Source organism: Ranitomeya imitator, chromosome 1 (assembly GCF_032444005.1).
Source record: "Ranitomeya imitator isolate aRanImi1 chromosome 1, aRanImi1.pri, whole genome shotgun sequence".
In the NCBI taxonomy this organism is placed as follows: domain Eukaryota; kingdom Metazoa; phylum Chordata; class Amphibia; order Anura; family Dendrobatidae; genus Ranitomeya; species Ranitomeya imitator.
The window spans coordinates 396,108,814-396,133,466 of record NC_091282.1 but is presented as its reverse complement, the minus strand read 5'-3'; the positions used below and the strand labels follow the sequence as shown (position 1 = coordinate 396,133,466).

At 42.6% G+C, this 24,653-nt stretch overlaps 1 protein-coding gene across 6 annotated transcripts in view; it reads left to right on the top strand.

The window, feature by feature from the left end:
• SEMA4D (semaphorin 4D) overlaps positions 1 to 24,653 on the top strand; it is a 160,823-nt gene that overhangs the window by 98,319 nt on the left and 37,851 nt on the right. For 3 of the 6 annotated variants that reach the window (XM_069762237.1, XM_069762242.1, XM_069762250.1), the window contains 2 exons: positions 7,267 to 7,310; positions 9,617 to 9,823. In XM_069762237.1, the coding sequence (XP_069618338.1) occupies positions 7,267 to 7,310; positions 9,617 to 9,823 (251 nt within the window). Of the gene's footprint in view, positions 1 to 7,266; positions 7,311 to 7,614; positions 9,446 to 9,616; positions 9,824 to 24,653 lie in introns of those variants that run through there. The other 3 variants (XM_069762230.1, XM_069762226.1, XM_069762220.1) reach the window with 1 other exon arrangement.

Here is a 24,653-nt window from a genome sequence, read left to right as displayed (position 1 = left end):
TATAATTCCACATGTGTTAATTCATAGTTTTGATGCCTTCAGTGTGAATTTACAATTTTCATAGTCGTGAAAATACAGAAAAATCTTTAAATGAGAAGGTGTCTCCAAACTTTTGTTCTGTACTGTATATGTGTGTGTATAATGGGAATTATTTTCAAGCAAAGAACATATATATAAAAATAAGTTCCTTTAGAGGACTAAGAAAAGTTATCCTCCGGGTGGCAGAGGGAGCGCCCTTCTTTTATCTGCTTACTCACATACTGTTTACAGTGAACTGCAGCTTCTAATGGGTTAAGAGCTGGGTTCAATTCTGGTCATGGCCTCAGGCTATCCCCAGGACAATCGATTGCAGTAAATCAACTCTATGTAAGGCCGGTTTCACACATACTGATATTTCCGGAGAAAACTGTACTGGAGATGTCCGTGTGTGTAATACTTGCGCCACACGTATGGCATGCGTGTGCTGCATCAGTACCACATGCATGGTCGCCAGTGAAGCATGGTACAGTAAGCGCTGTTCCCCGGCACTGGGTGCTGAAGACTGCTCTTTTCATTCTCCCCTGCTCTGCCGGTGATCAGCGAGAGCAGAGGAGAATAATAAGTTATGTTCAACTGATGCTGGTTATCAAGAATAGAGTGGTCCTCACTTCTTTTTTTTTTATTATTTAAATAAATGTAATAAAATGTTGGTTCCCTCCATTTTTGACAACTAGTTTTGCTAAAGCTGATTTCTGGGGGCTGGTATTTGCATGCTGGTAAGGGGCTATGGATATTGACTTCCCCCAGCCTAAAAATAGCAGTCCGAGAGAAGGTGCATCTATTAGATGCGCCAATTCTGGCGCTTTGCCCGGCTCTTCCCACTTGCCCTGTAGCTGTGGCAAGTGGGGTTCATATTTGTGGTTGATGTCACCTTTGTTTTGTCAGGTGACATCAAGCCCACAGCTTAGTAATGGAGAGGCGTCTATAAGATGCCTCTCCATTACTAATCCTATAGTTGTATTGTAAATAAAGACACAGCCAGCATAAAGTATTTTATTTGAAATAAAACAAAACACACTTTTTTTTTATTTAAAATAAACTAAAAAAAACAACAGTATCCCTCACCTATCCGTCGTTCTGTCTCACGCTGTAATCCATGTCTGGGGGATAAATAGTTTTCAACCTGGACGGTGCCAAGTTGTGGCCGTCCAGGCTGCGAAACACTGGTGAATGAGCTCTCAGCATTAGTGACCAGCGGTGAAAACTATTTATCCCCAAGACATGGATTTCCTTGTGGGACAGAACGACGGACAGGTGATGGATATTGTTTTTTATTTTTGTTTTATTATAGGAGACGAGGAATTCAGTGGAATTAGGCTACTTTCACACTAGCGTCGGGCTCGGCCCGTCGCAGTGCGTCGGACCAAGGTTACCGACGCTAGCGTTGTTTGCGCCGCACAACGGGTGCAGCGGATGCAGATTTTCAACGCATCCACTGCCCCATTGGGAGGTGGGGGAGGAGTTTCGGCCGCGCATGCGCGGTCGAAAAAAGCGGTCCGTCGGCTGCAAAAAACGTTACATTTAACGTTTTTTGCTCCTGGAGGTCCACCACAACACGGTGCAACCGTCGCAAGACGGTTGCGACGTGTGTCAATACGTCGCAATGCGTCGGTTATGTAACTCTATGGGGCAAAAACGCATCCTTCAAACAACTTTGCAGGATGCGTTTTTTCCCCTAAACGACGCATTGCGACTTATTAAAAAAAAAACCGCCAGTGTGAAAGTAGCCTTAGGCGTTAGGGGAGCATATTTGTGTTTGTTAATTTTAAATTAAACAAAACACACTTTTCCATTTTTATTTCAATTTATATTGATGTCTTTATTTACCAGATAACTATAGGATTAGTAATGGAGAGGTATCTGTAAGACACCTCTCTATTACTAAGCCATGGGATTGATGTCACCGGACAATACATAGGTGACATCAACCCCACAACTATGAACCCCCCACTTGCATCTTTTCTAGGCGGCTGCAGACTGCTATTTTTAGGCTGGGGAGGGGGGCAATATCCATGGCCCCTTAACCCCTTTCTGCCATTAGACGTACTATTGCGTCCATGTGGGGTGGGCTTTACTTCCCAAGGACGCAATAGTACGTCATATGCGATCGGCAGCGCTCACGGGGGGAGCGCCGCCGATCGCGGCCGGGTGTCAGCTGTTTATCGCAGCTGACATCCGGCACTATGTGCCAGGAGCGGTCACGGACCGCCCCCGGCACATTAACCCCCGGCACACCGCGATCAAAGATGATCGCGATGTGCCGGCGGTACAGGGAAGCACCGCACAGGGAGGGGGCTCCCTGCGGGCTTCCCTGAGCCCCCCGCAGCAACGCGATGTGATCGCGTTGCTGCGAGGGTCTCACCTCCCTCCCTGCTCCCTCCAGCCCCGGATCCAAGATGGCCGCGGATCCGGGTCCTGCAGGGAGGGAGGTGGCTTCACAGAGCCTGCTCAGAGCAGGCACTGTGAAGCAGCCTGCACTCCTATCAGATCAGTGATCTGACAGAGTGCTGTGCAAACTGTCAGATCACTGATCTGTGATGTCCCCCCCTGGGACAAAGTAAAAAAGTAAAAAAAAAAATTTCAAATGTGTAAAAAAAAATAAAAAAAAATATTCCAAAATAATGAAAAAAAAAATAAAAATATTATTCCCATAAATACATTTCTTTATCTAAATAATAAAAAAAAAACAATAAAAGTACACATATTTAGTATCGCCGCGTCCGTAACGGCCCGACCTATAAAACTGGCCCACTAGTTAACCCCTTCAGTAAACACCGTAAGAAAAAAAAAAAAAAAAAACGAGGCAAAAAACAACGCTTTATTATCATACCGCCGAACAAAAAGTGGAATAACACGCGATCAAAAAGACAGATATAACTAACCATGGTACCGCTGAAAACGTCATCTTGTCCCGCAAAAAACGAGCCGCCATACAGCATCATCAGCAAAAAAATAAAAAAGTTATAGTCCTGAGAATAAAGCGATGCAAAAATAATTATTTTTTCTATAAAATAGTTTTTATCGTATAAAAGCGCCAAAACATAAAAAAATGATATAAATGAGGTGTCGCTGTAATCGTACTGACCCGAAGAATAAAACTGCTTCATCAATTTTACCAAACGCGGAACGGTATAAACGCCTCCCCCAAAAGAAATTCATGAATAGCTGGTTTTTGGTCATTCTGCCTCACAAAAATCGGAATAAAAAGCGATCAAAAAATGTCACGTGCCCGAAAATGTTACCAATAAAAACATCAACTCGTCCCGCAAAAAACAAGACCTCACATGACTCTGTGGACCAGAATATAGAAAAATTATAGCTCTCAAAATGTGGTAACGCAAAAAATATTTTTTGCAATAAAAAGCGTCTTTCAGTGTGTGACGGCTGCCAATCATAAAAATCCACTAAAAAACCCGCTATAAAAGTAAATCAAACCCCCCTTCATCACCCCCTTAGTTAGGGAAAAATTAAAAAAATGTATTTATTTCCATTTTCCCATTAGGGCTAGGGTTAGAGTTAGGGCTAGGGTTAGAGTTAGGGCTAGGGCTAGGGTTAGGGTTAGGGCTAGGGTTAGGGCTAGGGTTAGGGCTAGGGCTAGGGTTAGGGCTAGGGTTAGGGCTAGGGTTAGGATTAGGGTTAGGGCTAGGGTTAGGGCTAGGGCTACAGTTTGGGTTGGGGCTAAAGTTACAGTTAGGGTTTAGATTACATTTACGGTTGGGAATAGGGTTGGGATTAGGGTTAGGGGTGTGTCAGGGTTAGAGGTGTGGTTAGGGTTATTGTTGGGATTAGGGTTAGGGATGTGTTTGGATTAGGGTTTCAGTTATAATTGGGGGGTTTCCACTGTTTAGGCACATCAGGGGCTCTCCAAACGCGACATGGCGTCCGATCTCAATTCCAGCCAATTCTGCGTTGAAAAAGTAAAACAGTGCTTCTTCCCTTCCGAGCTCTCCCGTGTGCCCAAACAGGGGTTTACCCCAACATATGGGGTATCAGCGTACTCAGGACAAATAGGACAACAACTTTTGGGGTCCAATTTCTCCTGCTACCCTTGGGAAAATACAAAACTCGGGGCTAAAACATATTTTTTGTGGGAAAAAAAAAAGATTTTTTATTTTCACGGCTCTGCGTTATAAACTGTAGTGAAACACTTGGGGGTTCAAAGTTCTCACAACACATCTAGATTAGTTCCCTGGGGGGTCTAGTTTCCAATATGGGGTCACTTGTGGGGGGTTTCTACTGTTTAGGTACATTAGGGGTTCTGCAAACGCAATGTGACGTCTGCAGACCATTCCATCTAAGTCTGCATTCCAAATGGCGCTCCTTCCCTTCCGAGCTCTGCCATGCGCTCAAACGTTGGTTTCCCCCAACATACGGGGTATCGGCGTACTCAGGACAAATTGGACAACAACTTTTGGGGTCGAATTTCTCCTCTTACCCTCGGGAAAATACAAAACTGGGGGCTAAAAAATAATTTTGGGGGCAAAGATTTTTTTTTTTAATTTTCACGGCTCTGCGTTACAAACTGTAGTGAAACACTTGGGGGTTCAAAGCTATCACAACACATCTAGATGAGTTCCTTAGGGGGTCTAGTTTCCAAAATGGTGTCACTTGTGGGAGGTTTCTACTGTTTAGGTACATTAGGGGCTCTGCAAATGCAATGTGACACCTGCAGACCATTCCATCTAAGTCCTCATTCCAAATGGAGCTCCTTCCCTTCCGAGCCCTCCCATGCGCCCAAACAGTGGTTCCCCCCCCACATATGGGGTATCAGCGCACTCAGGACAAATTGGACAACAAATTGTGGGATCGAATTTCTCCTTTTACCCTCGGGAAAATACAAAACTGGGGGCTAAAAAATAATTTTTGTGGGAAAAAATTTTTGTTTTATTTTTACGGCTCTCCATTATAAACTTCTGTGAAGCCCTTGGTGGGTCAAAGCGCTCAGCACACATCTAGATAAGTTCCTAAGGGGGTCTACTTTCCAAAATGGTGTCACTTGTGGGGGTTTTCTACTGTTTAGGTACATTAGGGGCTCTGCAAACGCAATGTGACACCTGCAGACCATTCCATCTAAGTCTGCATTCAAATGGCACTCCTTCCCTTCTGAGCCCTCCCATGTGCCCAAACAGTGGTTCCCCCCACATATGGTGTATCATCGCACTCAGGACAAATTGGGCAACAAATTTTGGGGTCCAATTTCTCCTGTTACCCTCAGGAAAATACAAAACTGGGGGCTAAAAAAATAATTTTTGTGGGAAAAAAATTTTGTTTTATTTTTACGGCTCTGCATTATAAACTTCTGTGAAGCACTTGGTGGGTCAAAGTGCTCACCACACCTCTAGATAAGTTCCTTAGGGGGTCTACTTTCCAAAATGGTGTCATTTGTGGGGGGTTTCAATGTTTAGGCACATCAGTGGCTCTTCAAACGCAACATGGCGTCCCATCTCAATTCCTGTCAATTTTGCTTTGAAAAGTCAAACGGCGCTCCTTCCCTTCCGAGCTCTCCCATCCACCCAAACAGTGGTTTACCCCCACATATGGGGTATCCGCGTACTCAGGACAAATTGTACAACAACTTTTGGGGTCCAATTTCTTCTCTTACCCTTGGGAAAATAAAAAATTGGGGGCAAAAAGATAATTTTTGTGAAAAAATATGATTTTTTATTTTTACGGTTCTACATTATAAACTTCTGTGAAGCACTTGTTGGGTCAAAGTGCTCACCACACCTCTAGATAAGTTCCTTAGGGGGTCTACTTTCCAAAATGGTGTCACTTGTGGGGGGTTTCAATGTTTAGCCACATCAGGGGCTCTCCAAACGAAACATGGCGTCCCATCTCAATTCCAGTCAATTTTGCATTGAAAAGTCAAATGGCACTCCTTCGCTTCCGAGCTCTGCCATGCGCCCAAACAGTGGTTTACCCCCACATGTGGGGTATTGGCATACTCAGGACAAATTGTACAACAATGTTTGGGGTCCATTTTCTCCTGTTACCCTTGGTAAAATAAAACAAATTGGAGCTGAATTAAATTTTTTGTGAAATAAAGTTAAATGTTCATTTTTATTTAAACATTCAAAAAATTCCTGTGAAGCACCAGAAGGGTTAATAAACTTCTTGAATATGGTTTTGAGCACCTTGAGGGGTGTAGTTTTTAGAATGGTGTCACACTTGGGTATTTTCTATCATATAGACCCCTCAAAATGACTTCAAATGAGATGTGGTCCCTAAAATAAAATGTTGTTGTAGAAATGAGAAATTGCTGGTCAACTTTTAACCCTTATAACTCCCTAACAAAAAAAAATTTTGGTTCCAAAATTGTGCTGATGTAAAGTAGACGTGGGAAATGTTACTTATTAAGTATTTTGTGTGACATATCTCTGTGATTTAATTGCATAAAAATTCAAAGTTGGAAAATTGCGAAATTTTCATAATTTTCGCCAAATTTCCGTTTTTTTCACAAATAAACGCAGGTACTATCAAATAATTTTTACCATTGTCATGAAGTACAATATGTCACGAGAAAACAATGTCAGAATCACCAGGATCCATTGAAGCGTTCCAGAGTTATAACCTCATAAAGGGACAGTGGTCAGAATTGTAAAAATTGGCCCGGTCATTAACGTGCAAACCACCCTTGGGGGTAAAGGGGTTATCAGCCCCCAGCTGTGATTTTTTTTTTTTTTTTTTTTTAAATCATTGAAATTACAAAAAAATAGCGTAGGGATCCCTCTGTTCTTGATAACCAACCTTGTTGAAGCTGACAGCTGAGGGTTGCAGCCCCCATCTGTGAGTTTTTCCTGGCCGGTTATAGAAAATACAGGGGAACCCACACTGGATTTTTTATTTATTGATAGCCCAGGCGTTGGGTGATGAATACCCCCATCAGCCACAACTGCTGACACTGTTATTAGCGGCAGCAGGTGTAGGCTGATGGGAGTAATAGTCCCATCAGCCGCCAACAGCTGTCATTGTTATCACTTGAATATAACCCGATGCTTGGAAACACTGAGATGTGCACAGACCCATTCACTTGAATGGGTCTACATGCGCAAGTGTCTCTTAACAGTCACCACACGTAACGGACACACTGACGTGTAAAAGAGCCCTAATGTGCAGTCTTTTGGGGAAATTGGGTTACTTGTGTCACAAAACTCTTTATATAAATCGCTCATTTACTGAATTTCAAAGTCCCCATAATCTCGTCTTGATTCCCGTTGTGTATTGTAGGCTACTGATTCAGGCATTAAATGGAGACACGTCTCGTTGCCCAGGTAAGTTCTCTGGTATTAACTGTTATCGAATTATAAAAAAAATCTTTGGAGGATTTGAGAACAATTGGCCATTTCTCATAATACACTAAAGATGTCTGCTGAGGTCTATTCATACATTAATGATTAGTTAGGTTATTTATGTATGCTATAAATTTTTAGTATGATTATTGATTGAGGCTTGTGTTGAGGAAACAACGTAGAGGTTAAAATCAATTAAAACCGTCCTTCAGGGCAGTAAAAGTAAAGCTTTTGTAATGTAGACTCATTTAAGAGAATGGTTGTTGATATGTACCCACTTTTTTAGATTCTGCTGATAAAGGAATTCGGGAAAGTATGAGGTACAAGGTGAAGGCAGGAAGCACGGTGGAGCTGAAATGCTCTTACAAGTCTAATTTGGCCTCAGTATTTTGGACATTCAATAATGAAACCTTGAAAATAATCCCACCAAAATATCTAATGCATGGTACTTTAATAATACTGAATGTGACAGAGTTGGATGCAGGCTCTTATCAGTGCTGGTCTCAAGAGGTCGTAACAGACAAAGTGTTTTCTCAGGTGGTCATGAAACAGGAGTTGGAAATTGTAATGACACCACCACTCAGCCTGACAAGCACAACACAATCTACAACACCTAGGGAAGAAGTCATGGAGACCACTCGCTTTTATCCAATCTCAAAGGAGAAGACCACCACAATGTCAACAACTCAAGCAGTGACAACATTTGTCGGTCTAACCCATGGAAAGTACAAAATCACACCCACGGAGTCTCTGATGGAGGTCTTCAGCACCATGCCTGATGTCGGACTGGGAAAGGCGCTATTCTTGACCGACACCAATGATTGCTCTCTCCTTATAATCTTGGTCATAGTGTTCTTTTTTCTTTTCATCTTGTTGTTGACATACAATTGCTACAAGGGATTTCTGCCAGCCACATGCCTAAAGTACCGTGACGCCATGCTGCATAGCAAGAAGAAGACTCCTCTCAGCCTAAAAGACTGTGAGCAAGGGGTTAAAGAAACCTTAGTGGAGAAAGCGTGCCCTGAGAATCAATGTGGAGGAACTAAAAAAGCTCCTCAGGACATCAGCTATGAAACGGAGCCAGACTGTGGCAATGGGGACATCCCACATAAGGAAGACGAGACGACAGAGGAAAAAGAACTGGACCAACCATTCGATGTCAAGTGTGAAATAAAGTATGCCGATTCTGATGGGGATTGAAGGTTGGACTTCTTGGAAATAAAGCATTCTGAGCCATGCGCAATAGGGCTATTTTACCCTTCACTGCCCAGCTTCTCTCTATTGCTGATCTAAGCCCTGAGATTCATTGGTCTGTGTTTCCATTTGCATTCCCTTTCTTTGTTTCCTTTAGTTTTTTCTTATTCACAGCCGACTGATTATTCAGTTATTGCACAATGCCGAATTATAACGGTCATTCCAAATTGGAAGTTAATTGTTTATCAGATTGGTAAAGATCTGCTCAGCTGGGCCCACGTAGGCCCATGTATTCTTTTTAGTACTTGAAGGTGTAAATTTAGGAAAAACTTTGTACATATGTTCATTGTTTTTAATTTGTCTATGGTTTTGTGACATGTATATTGTAAGTTAGTTTGCTTTCTCAGGGAGAAGAACTTTTCTATTCTTTTGATGTCCTTCCTTTTAAGATATACAACATAATACGTAATGCGGCACAGTATTTACCAGAACCACAGCATAAATAATAAACCTTGAGAAAGTTGCAAATAATCCTTGCTCTCCACAATTACACCATGAGGCAGGATTATACTTCTTCTACAAGCCATTGCTTGTCTGGACAATGAGGGAAAATAATTAACTGTTTCAGTAAAGACTTTTTTAATAATAATATATTTTAGCAGTCAGAACACTGGAGTAAAACTGCAGAAACCTAAAAAGCTGCATTGGAATGAAAAGACTGGCCTCTGAAAGCATTGTAGCGGTAATATTTTTTAGGGCCTAATTTCCATATACTGTATAGAAGACTATAGAGGAGAATACACTGTGATTCTTGTTGTTTATATTTCTGAAAAATGATTGTCTATTTTTCTATACCAGTTCTGTATAAATTGTATATTCAGAAAGCCCTAAAATTAAAGTATTATTTTATTGTTTTAAGAGAATTGGCCAGTGTTGTGACTCATTGACTGTCTTACATTCACGGTACTGCTTTTTCATCCTCCATATGTCGATTTTTTTTTTAACTCTTTGCATGAACTATCATGTTCTACTTCTTTATTACCTTTTTATTTTCTTAGCTCCTTTTCTCTCTTCTATCCCTGTCTGTCACACAGCCTCATCTCCCATACCTTTTCCTCCTTCCGTCACTTCCTTTGTGTCCTCTATGGCCTCTGAACTACATCCTTCTCTACCCAGCATGCCACTTGAAGTTCTGTCTAGTAGAGAAACAGATGTACTTAAATTGCTTCCTCCTTTCCTAAGTGACCAGGGCCAACTGGTTCATGTTCATGGAACTTTCCACCTCTTTTGTCATGGAACTGGTGAGTATGAAATGGGATGGTCAATAAGAAAGAGTGTCATGTCTGTTATTAACCAAAAATATTCACATTCAAGTTTAGATAGGATTACCTTATAGGGAATTTGTCAGCAGGTTTTTGCTCTGTAATCTGAACGCACTATATAGCAGAGACCCTGATTCCAGTGATGCATCACTTACTGGACGGCTTGGTGCAGTTTTGATAGAATCCCTGTAGCAGTGGTTAGAATGCTGATCTGTGTATAACCCCGAAACACCGCTTCCAGTGTACACTGTCAGCAAGCTGCCAATCAGTGGTGGGTGGGGTTACACAGATTATCCTGACTAGCCTGCACCTGAAACCTAGTCCTGTAGTGATAAAACACTAATTGCATTGAAACTGTAGCATTGAAACTGTAGCAGACAGCCTATTATGTAAAACATCCCTGGAATTGGGTTCTCTGACCTTAGCAAAAACCTGCTGACAGATTCCATTTAATGTTCCTGTGATTAATTTCCCTAACTTTATTAATTCAGAGGGCCATTTATGATATGCTTAGTCATATCATACAAAATGCAACACTGCCCCTCCATCCCCCACCCCAAACTGTTTTATTAGGGAGGTTTTATCGTAGTGATATTAAAAGGAACATTTTCCAAAATTGCTCTAACATAATTGCTATCAATTCTCTTTGTGAATAATACTATATATTAATAACTTGTTAAATGTATACTTTTTTCCCCCATAATGCTAATTCTAAACAACCCTTGATGGATTGACAACAGTAAGTACTGGCTTATAAAAATGCACAGTAGAGAATTTTTTCCATTTCCTTTTAAATAATGAAATGTACATTTCAAGTATGCAGTGAAGCAGGAAGCACACCGTGGACTTTTTTTTTTTCAGGCGTCTAGTCACATGTTAAGTTCATTAACAACCTGTCAGATCCTGATTATGTTTTTGCATTGAAATCCTGTGCCTTGAGCTATACAAAGTCACTGACTGGAATTCTCTAGTATTAACTTTTCAGGCTACGTGGTATTATCAGAGTTATAATGTACTTTATTTTCAAGATGATTATAGGCCAATCCAGTATATAAAAGCATACATTGTGGTTCCTTCTGCTCACTTTTGACAATAACTTTATTTAGAAAAATCACTAGTCTGAGGCTGTCCACGGTTTTCTTTAAATAAAAGAGCAGCTCCAGACTGGTGATGAGAACTGATGAGTGCAAGTGCTTATTACTTGAGTTTGCCAAGGGTGATCGGGTATGCACTGAGTATCACGGGTGCACGAATGGCATGTTTGAGTCCCCGCAACCACGTGTTTTCTGACGGTTAGACAGCCACAAACATGCGGGGATTTCCAGTGTTTGCCAGGCAATCCCCGCATATTTTATGGCTCTATTAACAGCTGAAATAGATGGGGACTCAAACATGTCACTTGTGATACTCGGCGCATACCCGAGCACCCCAGGCAAACTTCAGTAACAAGCACTTGCGCTCATCACTAGTAATGAGTACTCTTTTTAAGTTGTGAGATTGGGTCTCGGTGGATTGGACTTGTTTTTGCTGCACACTCTATAGATCCTTGATTAACTTTAACCCCTTCACCACCAAGCCAAATTTTACAATTCTGACCAGTGTCAATTTATGTGACAATACCTCTGGAACGCTCCAACAAATCCCAGGGATTCTGAGACTTTTTTCATGACATATTGTACTTTGTGATAGTTGTAAAATTTGTTCGCTATGACTTGTGTTTATTTGTGATAAAATATAAAATTTTGCAATTTTCAAACTTAACTCTGACTTAAGGACATAAAAACTGTCACACAAAATAGTTAATAAATAATATTTTCCACGTGTCCATTTTACATCAGCACAATGTTTGGAACATAATTTTTTTTTCTTAGGAAGTTAGGTTAAGTTGCCCAGCAATTTTCCGATTTTCTCATTTTTACAGCAAAATTTACAAAACTTTTTTTTTTTAGGGACCACATCACATTTGAAGTGACTTGGAGGGGTCTGTATGACAGAAAATATTCAAAAGTGACACCATTCCAAAAACTGCACCTCTCAAGGTGCTCAAAACCACATTCAATAAGTTTATTAACCCTTCAGGTGTTTCTCAGGAACTGAAACAGTGTGGAAGGGAAAAATATTACTTTTTTCACAAATATTTTACTTTTAGACACTTTTTTTCACAATTATTCACAAGTGTAGCAGTAGGAAATGGACCCCAAAATTTGTTATGCAACTTCCCCTGACTACGCTGATAACCCTATATGTGGGGGGAAAACAACTATTTTGGTGCACGGCCGGGCTCGGAAAGGAAGGAGCGCCATTTGACTTTTTGAATGCAAAATTTGCTGGAATCATTAGCAGATGCAATGTCACGTTTGGAGAGCCCCTGATTTGCCTAAACAGTGGTGATCCCATTTTGGAAACTAGACCCCTCAAGAAATGTATCTAGATGTGTAGTGAGCATCTTGAAGTGCTTTACAGAAGTTTAGAACTTAGAGCTGTAGAAAAAAAATTCTCACAAAAATGTTCATTTAGCCCCAATTTTTTTTATTTTCACAAGGGTAACAGGAGAAATGGAACCTAAAATATGTTGTGCAATTTCTCCTGAGTACACTGAAACCCATATGTGGGGAAAAACTACTTTTAAGGCACAGTGCAAAGCTCAGAAAGGAAGAAGCGTCCTATTGGAGTTCAGATTTTGCTAGACTGGTTTGAGGTTGCCATGTTACATTGGTAGATCCCCTGAGGTGCCTGAGCAACAGAGCTCCGTATAAATGACCCTATTGTACAAACTATCAATTCATCTTGTGGTGGGTGCAGTGATCATATTGATATCACAGGTGTCACAAAATGTCATACCATTGGGCAATGAAGAAACAATAACCTTTTTACCACAAAAAATTTTGTTTTAGCCCCAGATTTTACATTTTCACACTAGGAAATGGGTTAACCCCTTAATGACCGGAGCTTTTTTCGGATTCACGCTTTTCATTTTTAGCTCCCGTCCTTCCCAGAGCCATAACTTTTTTATTTTTCCATCAATATGGCCATATGAGGACGAGTTGTACTTTTGAACGACATTGGTTTTACCATGTCATGTACTAGAAAACGGGAAAAAATTCCAAGTGCCGTGAAATTGCAAAAGTGCAATCCCACACTTGTTTTTTGTTTGGCTTTTTTGCTAGGTTCACTAAATGCTAAAACTGACCTGTCATTATGATTCTCCAGGTCATTACGAGTTAATAAACACCAAACATATCTAGGTTATTTTTTTATCTAAGTGGTGAAAAAAAAATTCCAAACTTTGCTAAAAAAATAAATAAATAAAATTGCGCAATTTTCAGATACCCGTAGCGTCTCCATTTTTTGTGATCTCAGGTTGGGTGAGGGCTTATTTTTTGCGTGCCAAGCTCACTTTTTTAATTATACCATTTCAGTGCAGATACAATCTTTTGATCGCCTGTTGTGTTTTTGAATTTTTTTTAAATTATTTTGAATGGGGCGAAAGGGGGGTGATTTGAACTTTTATATTTTTTTCTCAGATTTTTAAAACCCTTTTTTTGTTACTTTTGCCATCCTTCAATAGCCTCCATGGAAGGCTAGAAGCTGGCATAGCCTGGTCAGCTCTGCTACATAGGAGCGATGCTCAGCTCGCCCCTATGTAGCAAAATTACTGCATTGCTATGAGCGCCGACCACTGGGTGGCGCTCACAGCAATCCGGCATCAACAAACATAGAGGTCTGCTGGAGACCTCTGGTTATGTCGACGCATCGATGACCCCTGATCACATGACGGGGGTCAACGTTGTGCGAATTTCCGGCCATATGGCCGGAAGCACTTGTTAAATGTCGCTGTCAGTTTGACAGTGGCATTTAGCTAGTTAGTAGGCACAGGCTGGTTGCAATTCTGCCTAGTCCTATTGTGGGCACATGCAGCTGTTCAAAACAGCTCATATGTCCCGGCTTTGATGAGGGCTCACTGCCGGAGCCCGCATCAAAGCTGGGGTTCTGCCATCGGACGTACTATTCCGTCCAATGGCAGAAAGGGGTTAAAATGGGACCAATATTTGTCCCACAATTTCTGCTGAACGTAGTAAGTCCCCATATGTATAGTAGACTCAGGAGGGACAAAGCACTATTTGTGTCCTGGAACGCAGATTTTCCTACAATAGTTTGTGGACTCCGTATGCAGAGCTCCTAAGTGCTAGTAGAGCAGAATCCCATATAAATCATAAACCTACCCTATAAAATCCAATTTTTATTATTCATTAATAAAACCAATGGATAGGTCACAAAAAAACCAAAACACACCGTGAAATAACAACCAATCAAAACCATGGGATATTAGGGGAATCCCTAGTACTGTACCTATGCTGTCACCTTCCTACCAGCGGGGGTTGGCACCCTATGGAAAACGTATTGGCGCCCCCGCTCAGCGATGGCTACCCCTAGTGGCCCTAAAAATACCATGAGCCGTAACCCTCCCCGGATAGGGAATAAAGGGCACCTCTAGGTCTATACAGTGATCACTCCTACAAATCTAAGGATAACCCTAATCCCCAAATGTGCGTGCAAATAAAACCAAATGATGAACACAATCGGCGAATGGTGGAAACGTTATGCATGTAAATCACGCTTATTGATACCAATAGGGTCACCGTAAAGAAGAATCTCAATAATAAATATGGTTATCCCTTCAGAAAAGCAAGTACCATAAAGTCATGTCTATTTCTAGTGACAAAGGTTTGCTGCAGTCCAAACCATGCCCTAATTGCTCTTTAAGAATATGAGCACAAATTCAGACATGACATAACAGTGTATTGGTACTCATAATAATAATAATAATCTTTATTTATATAGCGCCAACATATTCCGCAGCGCTTTACAGTTTAACAGTTTCAAACACAAAAGTCATAAGTAACAACATTAACAATACAATAGTTAAAGCAAAATAAGACGACCCTGCTCGTGAGAGCTTACAATCTACAATGAGGTGGGGGAGATACAAAGTACAGGTGTGTATTTACAATGATGTATTTACAATCATGGTCCAGCCATCTTCAGGGGGTGGGGAATAGATGGGGATAGTGAATGGGCTACACACACACAAACATAGCATAACTTTGATTAGTGAACGTGATAGGCCGCTCTGAACAAATGTGTTTTGAGCGAGCGCCTAAAACTATGCAAATTATGGATGGTCCTAATATCTTGGGGTAGAGCATTCCAGAGGATTGACGCAGCACGGGAGAAGTCTTGGAGTCGGGAGTGGGAGGTACGGATTAGTGCAGAGGTTAATCGAAAGTCATTTGCAGAGCGCAGTGGTCTGTTAGGCCGATAGACAGAAATGAGGGAGGAGATGTAAGGGGGTGCCGCACTGTGGAGAGCTTATCCATGCATGTCCACCCGCCACTTCCGCCTCAACGCGTTTCGCCCCTCTGGCTCATCAGGAGGCCCGATGTACAGAAAGTGTTCCGATTCTGATATGATATCAGATAGCATCATATCAGAATCGGAACACTTTCTGTATATCGGGCCTCCTGATAGGGTAGGTTTATGATTTATATTAGTCTATTTATGCCCTTGAGTAATTTACTTTGGTATAGAGCAGAATCCCCCCTCAAGTGATCTCATTTTTGAAATTATACCCCTTTGGGAATCTATATACTGGTGTGGTGTTTTACAGAAACGAGCAATAGTGGGTGTTGCCGAGTGAAAATTGCAAACTGCCATTGTAGTTCCCTGTATGTTATAGTCACTAGTACATTGTAGTGACCAGTAAATTCTCTCCATCTCGTGCTTCTGGAAACACCCATCATAAAATAGGCGGTCTCTCATAGCTACAGAAATTCCAAACATGTGGATGATAAATGTGGTATAGGCACACTGAGTCTCAGAAGGGAGGGGGGCATTTTGATTTGGGAGTGCAGAAGTTGCTGAATTTGTTTTGGAGGCGAGGTGCCATAGTGCTTTTCTAGAGCCTTTGTACTGTCAGGGTCGTCACGACAATACCCTTCATCCACCAGTCATTCCAAATCAGATTTAAAGCAGTGGTACCGAAGTGAAGAATGAGTCAGACACAATGCTGGTTCAAACTCAGAGTCTGCTTATGCTTCCACACGTAGTGGTAACCTCACAGCAACTGAACTCTTTATTTCATATACATAACATTATATAGTCCATTGGGGGAAGGTGTGCAGAGGGCGGGGTTAGGCGGGGTTTAAGCAATGTATCTAGTATTCAGTCCCTCTGATTGGCTATGACATCATCTGATGAATCTTCCTTTGTCCACATCTTGTTAAGTTTCCATTTCTCCAGAAACGATACTTTAGCTTCAGAAACGAAAGTAGATTCTTGGCAAGTACAAAAACTAAGGCAAAAGTGAATACTGGCAGCCATCTTAAATACAATTACACATGCATTAGCAAGCGAAGGGAAAAACTTATTGTTTCACAGCATAAGAATATATAAAAGTACAAAAGTGTATAAAGACGTATATTTTTACCTTGACAATCCCCCCTAAACACTAAGTTTTTCCCTAAAAAGAAAGTTCCTTTGAGACTGTCCATGTGATGGGGAAAGGGGAGGTGGATTTCTTCATCCAGACACCTCAGAGGCTCTCCCCTTGTGAGAGGCCTCCAGGCAGCTGAACCCTTCACTAGCTTCACATGGAGTTCTCCCGCTGTCCCTAAACTAAATCTCTTTGCAACATCTGAGAGTAAAGGGTATTGTCTATCTTCTTGAGGGGGACGTACTTGGGGATCTCCCCTGGATCAGTGCCATTGTACTCTGATGGGTCTACTTCTTGGTTGAGGAAGGTGCCAGTTGGAGTTGCCTCAGTGATAACCTTTTTATACAGGGGAATAACACAACAGAGGATTATCGATCTAACTACAAGAAGGGCAATCAGTACCAGACAAGCTTGTTGAAAGAATCCTTTGAGCCCACCCAACCAACCGGAAAAGAAAGATGTGTCTATTCCAGCATTAGTTTTTAATTCTGCTGCTAACCCATTTATCTTCTTAAGGGCTATCATGGTCTTTCCATTTACCCCAGAGTTCTGAGGGATATAGGTACAACATTCCTCTCCCACCATCCCACAGACTCCTCCTTTCTCAGCCAAGATCATATCAAGGGCTAGTCAGTTTTGGAGGGTCATTCTTGTGTTAGGGCCTAACTCCTCAACTATACCCTGGAAAGCATCACAGGTAAAATTGACAAACCTTTGTTCACTGTAATATATGTAATTGATCCAATCAACATTTTTATTAATCTGCACTTGTGGATTAAAGAAGCAAAGCCAGCAAAGATCTGGTTCTGGGCTTTAAATTGGTCAGGCACCCCCCTTGGCACTCCAATGCCATCGACATTTACCAATGGATCTTCTTCATAACTCATATGGAACTGATCCTCTTTCGGGTATGTTCATCAGGTGTCTCTGGATCCCAAGGTAAAATCTTGAACTGCACAGCTAGTTTAACAAGGGTGCATTGACCTGTCCAGGCATTAGGCAACCTAGGACGGAGCTTACCATCTCCACATAACCAATAAATGTCGTACATATACTGTGTATGATTAGCTAGCAAGTCAGTATCCAGGGAACTGTTCTCTTTACAGAAACCTGTCTCGAAGACCCCTACTGGTGTACCTGTAGTGTCGTGGGAATTATAGCAGGTATAATTATCAGCTAATACGGTTATCCCTCCTGGGACCTTTAATTTAGGTGCTTCATGAATTAGTGGGACATAATCTGACATTGTATCTTACCCATTCTAACCATAAATTTGTCCTTGGGGCTGTTTGTGTTTCTATGGAGAAGACTTCTTGCCAACTAAGACCTGGAATGGGGATTACTTCGTTAACTATATTTTGCAAACGTTCACCTGGGCCTGGTTTAGCTGTACTGGTAACGGGGGCCTTGGTTGGTCTGAAGCTAATATCCTGGAGCTGTATATGGCCTAAATTCCCATAGTATCCACTATTAAACACATTATGAAAATATCTTCCCAGCACAAATGTTATCTCTGGTAACACATATATAATACTGAATGATTCCCTCTACCACCCGCTGAGTCTCGGGGCACTTGACTACATTGCAGAAATCAAATCACCAGATATTTACCGGGGCCGTTAGGTTTACCCAGAGAATAGTGGCACCGGAATTCTTATTTACAATAGGGGCCGAGGAGGTAGGGGCGAGGATGACCCCTGGCCCTAGGACCAAAAACAACAACAACAACATTTTCCTTCGATCACCACTGTGACTAAGCGCTGGTCCGGTCTCTTTTACAGTGTGAAGCGTGGATTCAGGTACTCTTTCCTTCAAGTTTTACTGACATAGCTTTTCACGACCATAAAACCACCAGGCTTCAAATTGTGACAAATATCGGTTTCTGTTGAATCTGGAAGGGAAAAAGAAACTAAAACATGGGTGTTAGCAACATTTTTTACTAAGCTGAATAACATATTGAACAGCACGGTCAGTTTCTTCTGACAACTACTGAGACTGAAAATTTGCAACTGAGAACCTAGCACCAAACAATATCTCATATGGGGACAGGCTATGTTTTGAAATAGGGGTAGTACGAATGTGTAAGAGCCCTGGCCATGGAGCCGTAGTCTCCTGCATCATTTTTGGTCAATTGTCCCTTCAGTGTGCCGTTCAGCCTCTTAACTTTCCCACTGGATTGTGGAGAGTATGGAGGGCTACAGTGGATCCAAGCATTGTCAGAACCTCCTGACACACGAGAAGAAAAGTCCGGGCCTTGGTCACTTTCAGCAACTTCTGGAACACCATATCTGCATATAACTTCCATCACCAGTTTCTTTGCTGTGGTCTTTGCAGTCACGTTGGTAACGGGGAATACTTCTGGCCAACTGGAGAACATGTCGACAACCACCAGACAATATTCATACCTTCCAGACTTCGGCAACGTGATGAGGTCCACCTGGAGCCTTTGGAAAGGATAATCGGGCTTAGCAAGATGCCTCGGGGGTACACATTGAAGTTGACCGGGATTGCAGGTCTGACAGATACCTCGATGTGTGGGCCCATGCGCCCACGTGGCAATAGCAGGGTACATCCGCTTAGGGAGACACACAAGTTGGTCCTTTTTCCAGCGACCATGTCCATACGTGCTCCATCAGCTTTCCACTGCTTCACTTCTTCCTTTGGAGACATTCTCTGCATCATCATTAAGCGGTCTTGCGGGGTCCGGCAGAAAACCTCAGTCTGGCATAGATCATCAGGTTCCTGTAGAGTCAGTGTTTCTTGTAACTGTTTACGCTGAGAGCGTGTGGTCACCATAGCTGGTATGGTCTGTTCAACGGGCAGAAGAGCAGCAGCTTTTGCTTGCATATCCGCAAAGGCGTTACCAACAGTCTGTGGACTGTTCCATAGTACCGTGCTCCTTAACTTTGATAATTGCCACCTGGGTAGGTAATTCGATTGAGTCCATAAGGGTTTAACAGCTTCAGCATTCTTCACTGGGTCCCGGCGGTAGTAACAAATCCTCGATTGGTCCATAGAGCTCCGAAATCATGAGCAATACCAAATGCATACTGTGAGTCCGTGTATATTAGCCCGCCTGTCTTTGGCCAGAACACATGCAGTAGACAGATCCCGAAATTCTGCTTCTTGTGCTGACAGGGAGGAAGGGAGTGCAGCTCCGTGCACTACAGTGTCTTCCATAGTAACAGCGTATCCTGTGTGGAATCTGCCAAAATCATCAGCATATCTTGAACAGTCTTTCAGGGCTTTGTAGAGAGGTAGCATTATGCGGGATGCGTCCGGTATCCACTGACAACAATAAGTACATAGTCCAAGGAAACGCTGGAGCTCAGTCACATCTTTTGGGAATGGAAGGGAGCTGACGGCTATTTTTTTTTTCTTTCTTCTGAGGTGTCTGGCACCCTGAAGGAGACAGTGACCCAAAAATATCACTTGACCAAGGCAGAACCGAAATTTCAAGGCCGAAGCCCGACAGTTCAGATCTGCCAGATACTTGCGAAAACTAACAGTGGCAACAATGGCTTCCTGCTCTGTCTGTGCACACAACAAAAAACAAAAAATAATAAATTACCCACATACTGAAGCAACATAACATAGGAATATTTTAACTGACAGGGTTAACAACACTATCCCCCCTTTTTTTTTTTTTTTTTTCTACAGGCATTATTGAGGGTGGATCTGGGCCTATCAGGGCCATCATAACCGTGGAAAGGGCATGTAAGATATACATCTCATTATACTCATCTACATAGGGGTTATATAACATAAATACCATCTGACCATCATCTTGGCTCACCAACTCTCTAGGTCTGCTCAGGTGCACTTATACGTCCATCATATTGTCTTTGTCTGTATAATGGGAAAGGTTTGTTCTCCGGGTCAGCCAATTATTTTAGCGTAGCTAGCTAGTCAGAGGGCTTCCAGGGATAATACTCCTGTATCTGTCTTACACTACCTGGTGTGGTTGGTTCTCTGGTGGTGGGGGTGACTAGATGACCGGTTGGGGGTGACATGACATGCTGGTCTACAGCTCCTTCCCAAAAGGCTTACTGTCAGCCTACTCCCAAAGTTAATGTCCCCACTACCCACTATCCTGTGTCAGCTTCTTATATCACTACATCACTACATGTGATCTTATCTGGACAGGAATCAGTGTAATTCACTTAGGTCGAGTTGCAGCACAGATTATACAAGCATTTCTCCAGTTTGGGTTTGTCTGACCGCAATATTTACAAATCCATCTGTCTTGTCTTGGTCTGAAAACCAACATGGCGAGAGAGATTTCCAGACACAGGGTTAAAATGAATATTGGAGCGTAAGAGTTGATTTGTGTAAGGGAGGGGGGGGCTGGAGCTGAAGTCTTCTGCTTCTTGGGCCACTGATAAGGAAGCGAGCTGCGAGTTGTGTCCTTGAAGCTGCGAGGGGAGGGGGACTAGAGAGCGAGTGAGGATCGCTGCAGCTGCTGATACAGACTGGGTTAAGTTCTTCTGGAAACTTTGGCCCCCCTTTCTCTGGCCGGCAGCACAAAGAGGAGAAGTCAGAAAAACAATTCTCGCAGGTGTTCACCCCTCCCATCGGCTTTAAACACAGAAATAAGAATTTACAGCATTCCTCAACACAAAATAAAACAATAACGCAGCTATTTGACTCCACCCTCCCATTGGGTGTCTCGGAAAACCACACAGAGTGACAAAATACAGCAGTTCTCAGACTCAATTAATTTCTACAAAACCTTCACACAACTCATTTGCCAGAACACCCTAGAAAAACTAATGATTGAGGTATTTTATAGCCAAACACGGGCTCTGCATCCTTTCATCTTTCCTCTCCATCAATCTTTTTGCTCGTTCTTTATGAGATGGTGCCATGTAGACAGCTGCAATCTCCCTGTCGAGGGCAATCCTACATGCTCGTACACCCTCTCGACATTCTTGACTGCCTTCTTGCCCTCCCGTGACTCTACTATTGTCTTGACTTCCACAGCATCCTCATCTAACTCGTGGGGCACGGACTTCTTCTGCCATAAGAGACGCAACATGACTCACAGAATACTATGCCCTGCTGCAGCCCAGGATCACTGACAGCGGTAACAACACAGGTTTCCCTTCAAAAAACAACACGGAGCCTCGCGCTCGACGTGTTATGAATAAAGAGCCTCGCGCTCGATATCCTGTCCCTAACCCCTGAACACCGGTGATTAACAGTCTACCCTGCCACGATATTCTAACCAGTCGGGAGGCGGTCTCCTAGTGAGAGCCCTCCACAGAAAAACAGGTGGTCCCCTCTCGGGACGTCTTAATTACCTAGTTGGTACAATATCACAGAGGCTGCGTCTCCTATCCCTTTCTCAAAGCCGCCCCCAATCCACAAACTTCCTCAATCTTTCACTCTATCACTACTAGGCAACAGTCACGGGTAGGGTGGTTGAATGGAGTACAATGACCAGTGGAGGAGGTGTGGTGTACACGAGGACGCGCAGAGTGCGACGTCTCTCAGTTGCTGGTTCGAAGCGTGGCACGGGATCGCGCTCGGTCTCACCACTCGACCGGTCACTCCCCAGACCCAAGGAGACCACAGACTAACCAATAACGGCTGAAACACTGGCAAGTGTGACACATACATAGTATGCGATCTCCACTTACCGTGTTTAGAGGGTGATCAGTCCTCGAGGTCAGCCACTACGGGTGTCGTCCACGGATGTCCAGGCATGGGTCCAGGGGGTCTCGGATCGCGGGCCACGCCCCACGTTGGGCGCCAAATTGTCGGGGTCATCACGACAATACCCTTCATCCACCAGTCATTCCAAATCAGATTTAAAGCAGTGGTACCGAAGTGAAGAATGAGTCAGACACAATGCTGGTTCAAACTCAGAGTCTGCTTATGCTTCCACACGTAGTGGTAACCTCACAGCAACTGAACTCTTTATTTCATATACATAACATTATATAGTCCATTGGGGGAAGGTGTGCAGAGGGCGGGGTTAGGCGGGGTTTAAGCAATGTATCTAGTATTCAGTCCCTCTGATTGGCTATGACATCATCTGATGAATCTTCCTTTGTCCACATCTTGTTAAGTTTCCATTTCTCCAGAAACGATACTTTAGCTTCAGAAACGAAAGTAGATTCTTGGCAAGTACAAAAACTAAGGCAAAAGTGAATACTGGCAGCCATCTTAAATACAATTACACATGCATTAGCAAGCGAAGGGAAAAACTTATTGTTTCACAGCATAAGAATATATAAAAGTACAAAAGTGTATAAAGACGTATATTTTTACCTTGACAGTACTACCAAGGAATGTGAAGCCCCTTATATTTCTGTTAAAAGATGACTGACTTGAGTGGGGACTTGCTTGATTTGTGGATTGAGTTGAAGCTTTTATTGGGAACATTGTACATAACGTTGTGGATCACATTTTCCGGCGCTCTATGCTGAGCACTTTTGGCATTTCCAGCTAAATCTTCGAGGCCTCCGTCACACATCCTGGTGATTTCTGTACAGGAGAAACCAGTACTGATGAGTTGCGTGATCTGTGTCCGTGTGCCATCCATATGTGACATCCGTGTATCAGTTTGCTATCTGTGTGCTGTCTGTGTACCTGTGTGACATGTACTGGCATCTAGGAAAAGCAGCAGCTAGCTGTTCCCAGGTGCCATCTGCTGAGACTGCTCTCATCATTGTTGCCTGGTCTCCATTGTTGCCTTGTTGCACGGATCACAGGATGGGTGTTGTATTCAGCATCTACTGTGTACATCGTGTGTAAAATGAAGAATTAATATTAAAATTATTAAAAAACTAGTATAGGGAATGCCCACAGCAGAGGGCTGATGTTACTAATCTGGCAAAGATTCCCAGGCTATTAATAACAGCTCACAGCTGTTTGCTTAGACTTTACTGGTTAGTTTACAGGGGCACCCCAGGAAAAAAATTACGTAGGGTCCCCCTATAAATTCTAAGCATCAAAGTCTAAACAGACAGCTGTGGGCTGATATTAACAGCCTGAGAAGGGGCCAGGGATATTGTGTCCCCCCCTCCTCTTAGGCTGCCAACATCCACCTTCAGCCAGCCCAGAAATGGCGCATCAGTAAAATACGCCAATTCTAGCACTAGCCTTGCTTTTTCCTCTTGCCCTGGTGCGTGACAAGTGGGATAATAGGGTTGGGGTTGATGTCAGCTTTGTATTGTCAGCTGACATCAAGCCCAGGGGTTGGTAATGGAGAGGCGTCTAGAAGACTCCCCCATTGCTAAACCCATAGTAATATTGTAAAAAAGACACTTCAAGAATAAAGTCCTTTATTTGAAATGGAACCTCACACCCTCTTTTACACAACAAAACCCTGATATGTTCACCTTTATTCCTATAATCCATCGAAGCCCATGTCAAAGACCAAAAATAATAAAACCCCATATTCCTCACCTGTCCGACAATAATTGATGGATGGTGGAGATGATTAGGAGAGCAGTCACATTGGTGATGCGACTGCTCTCCACGCCAGCTGAAACACACTGAGACGAGAGTGTGATTACGCTCCTGCAGTGTGTATTGCTGACGTGAGAAAGGTAAGCGGAGTTCATAGCCAATGAACCCCGGTCACCTCACTAAAAGGAGTGGTGTTTTTGGAAGCAGAGTTTGCTCGTATGGTTTGCATGCACCGTGCCGCATTTGTAGAGCCCTTGTACTGCTAGAGCAGTAACGCCCCACCATGACCCCATTTTGGTAACTACACCCTTCAAGGAATTCATCTAGAGGTATCGTGAGCATATTGAACCCACAGGTGATTCACAGAATCTCAAAACATTGGGTGGTGAAAATGAAAAATTATTATTATATTTTTTTTCTACATGAAAATGTTGTTTTAGCCCCAAATTTTATATTTCACAAAGAATACTGTTAATGGACCCAAACATTTATAAAGCAATATCTTCCAAATGCAGCAATACCCTATATGTGGTCATACACTTTTGTTTGGGTGTACGGCATGGCTGAAAAGAGAGAGAGTGCCACTTGGCTTCCAGGGAGCTGAGTTTCCTGAAGTAGTATTTGAGCACCATTTGCAAAGGCCCTAAGCTTCCGAAACAGCAGATATCCGTAAAAAGTGACCCCATTTTGCAAATTACACTCTTGGAAATAGTTTAGGGGTGTAGTGAATATTTTGACCCCACTAGCATGCTCCAAAAATTAGAGCGCAATTGATATTGCAGTGTGTATATTGCAAATGTGCTATTTTGCCCAATATGTAGTGCTTGGCTTCTGCTTCTGGAGATATGTGCCGGGACAGGACCTAACAATTGACAACTCCTCTTAATATGAGATTGG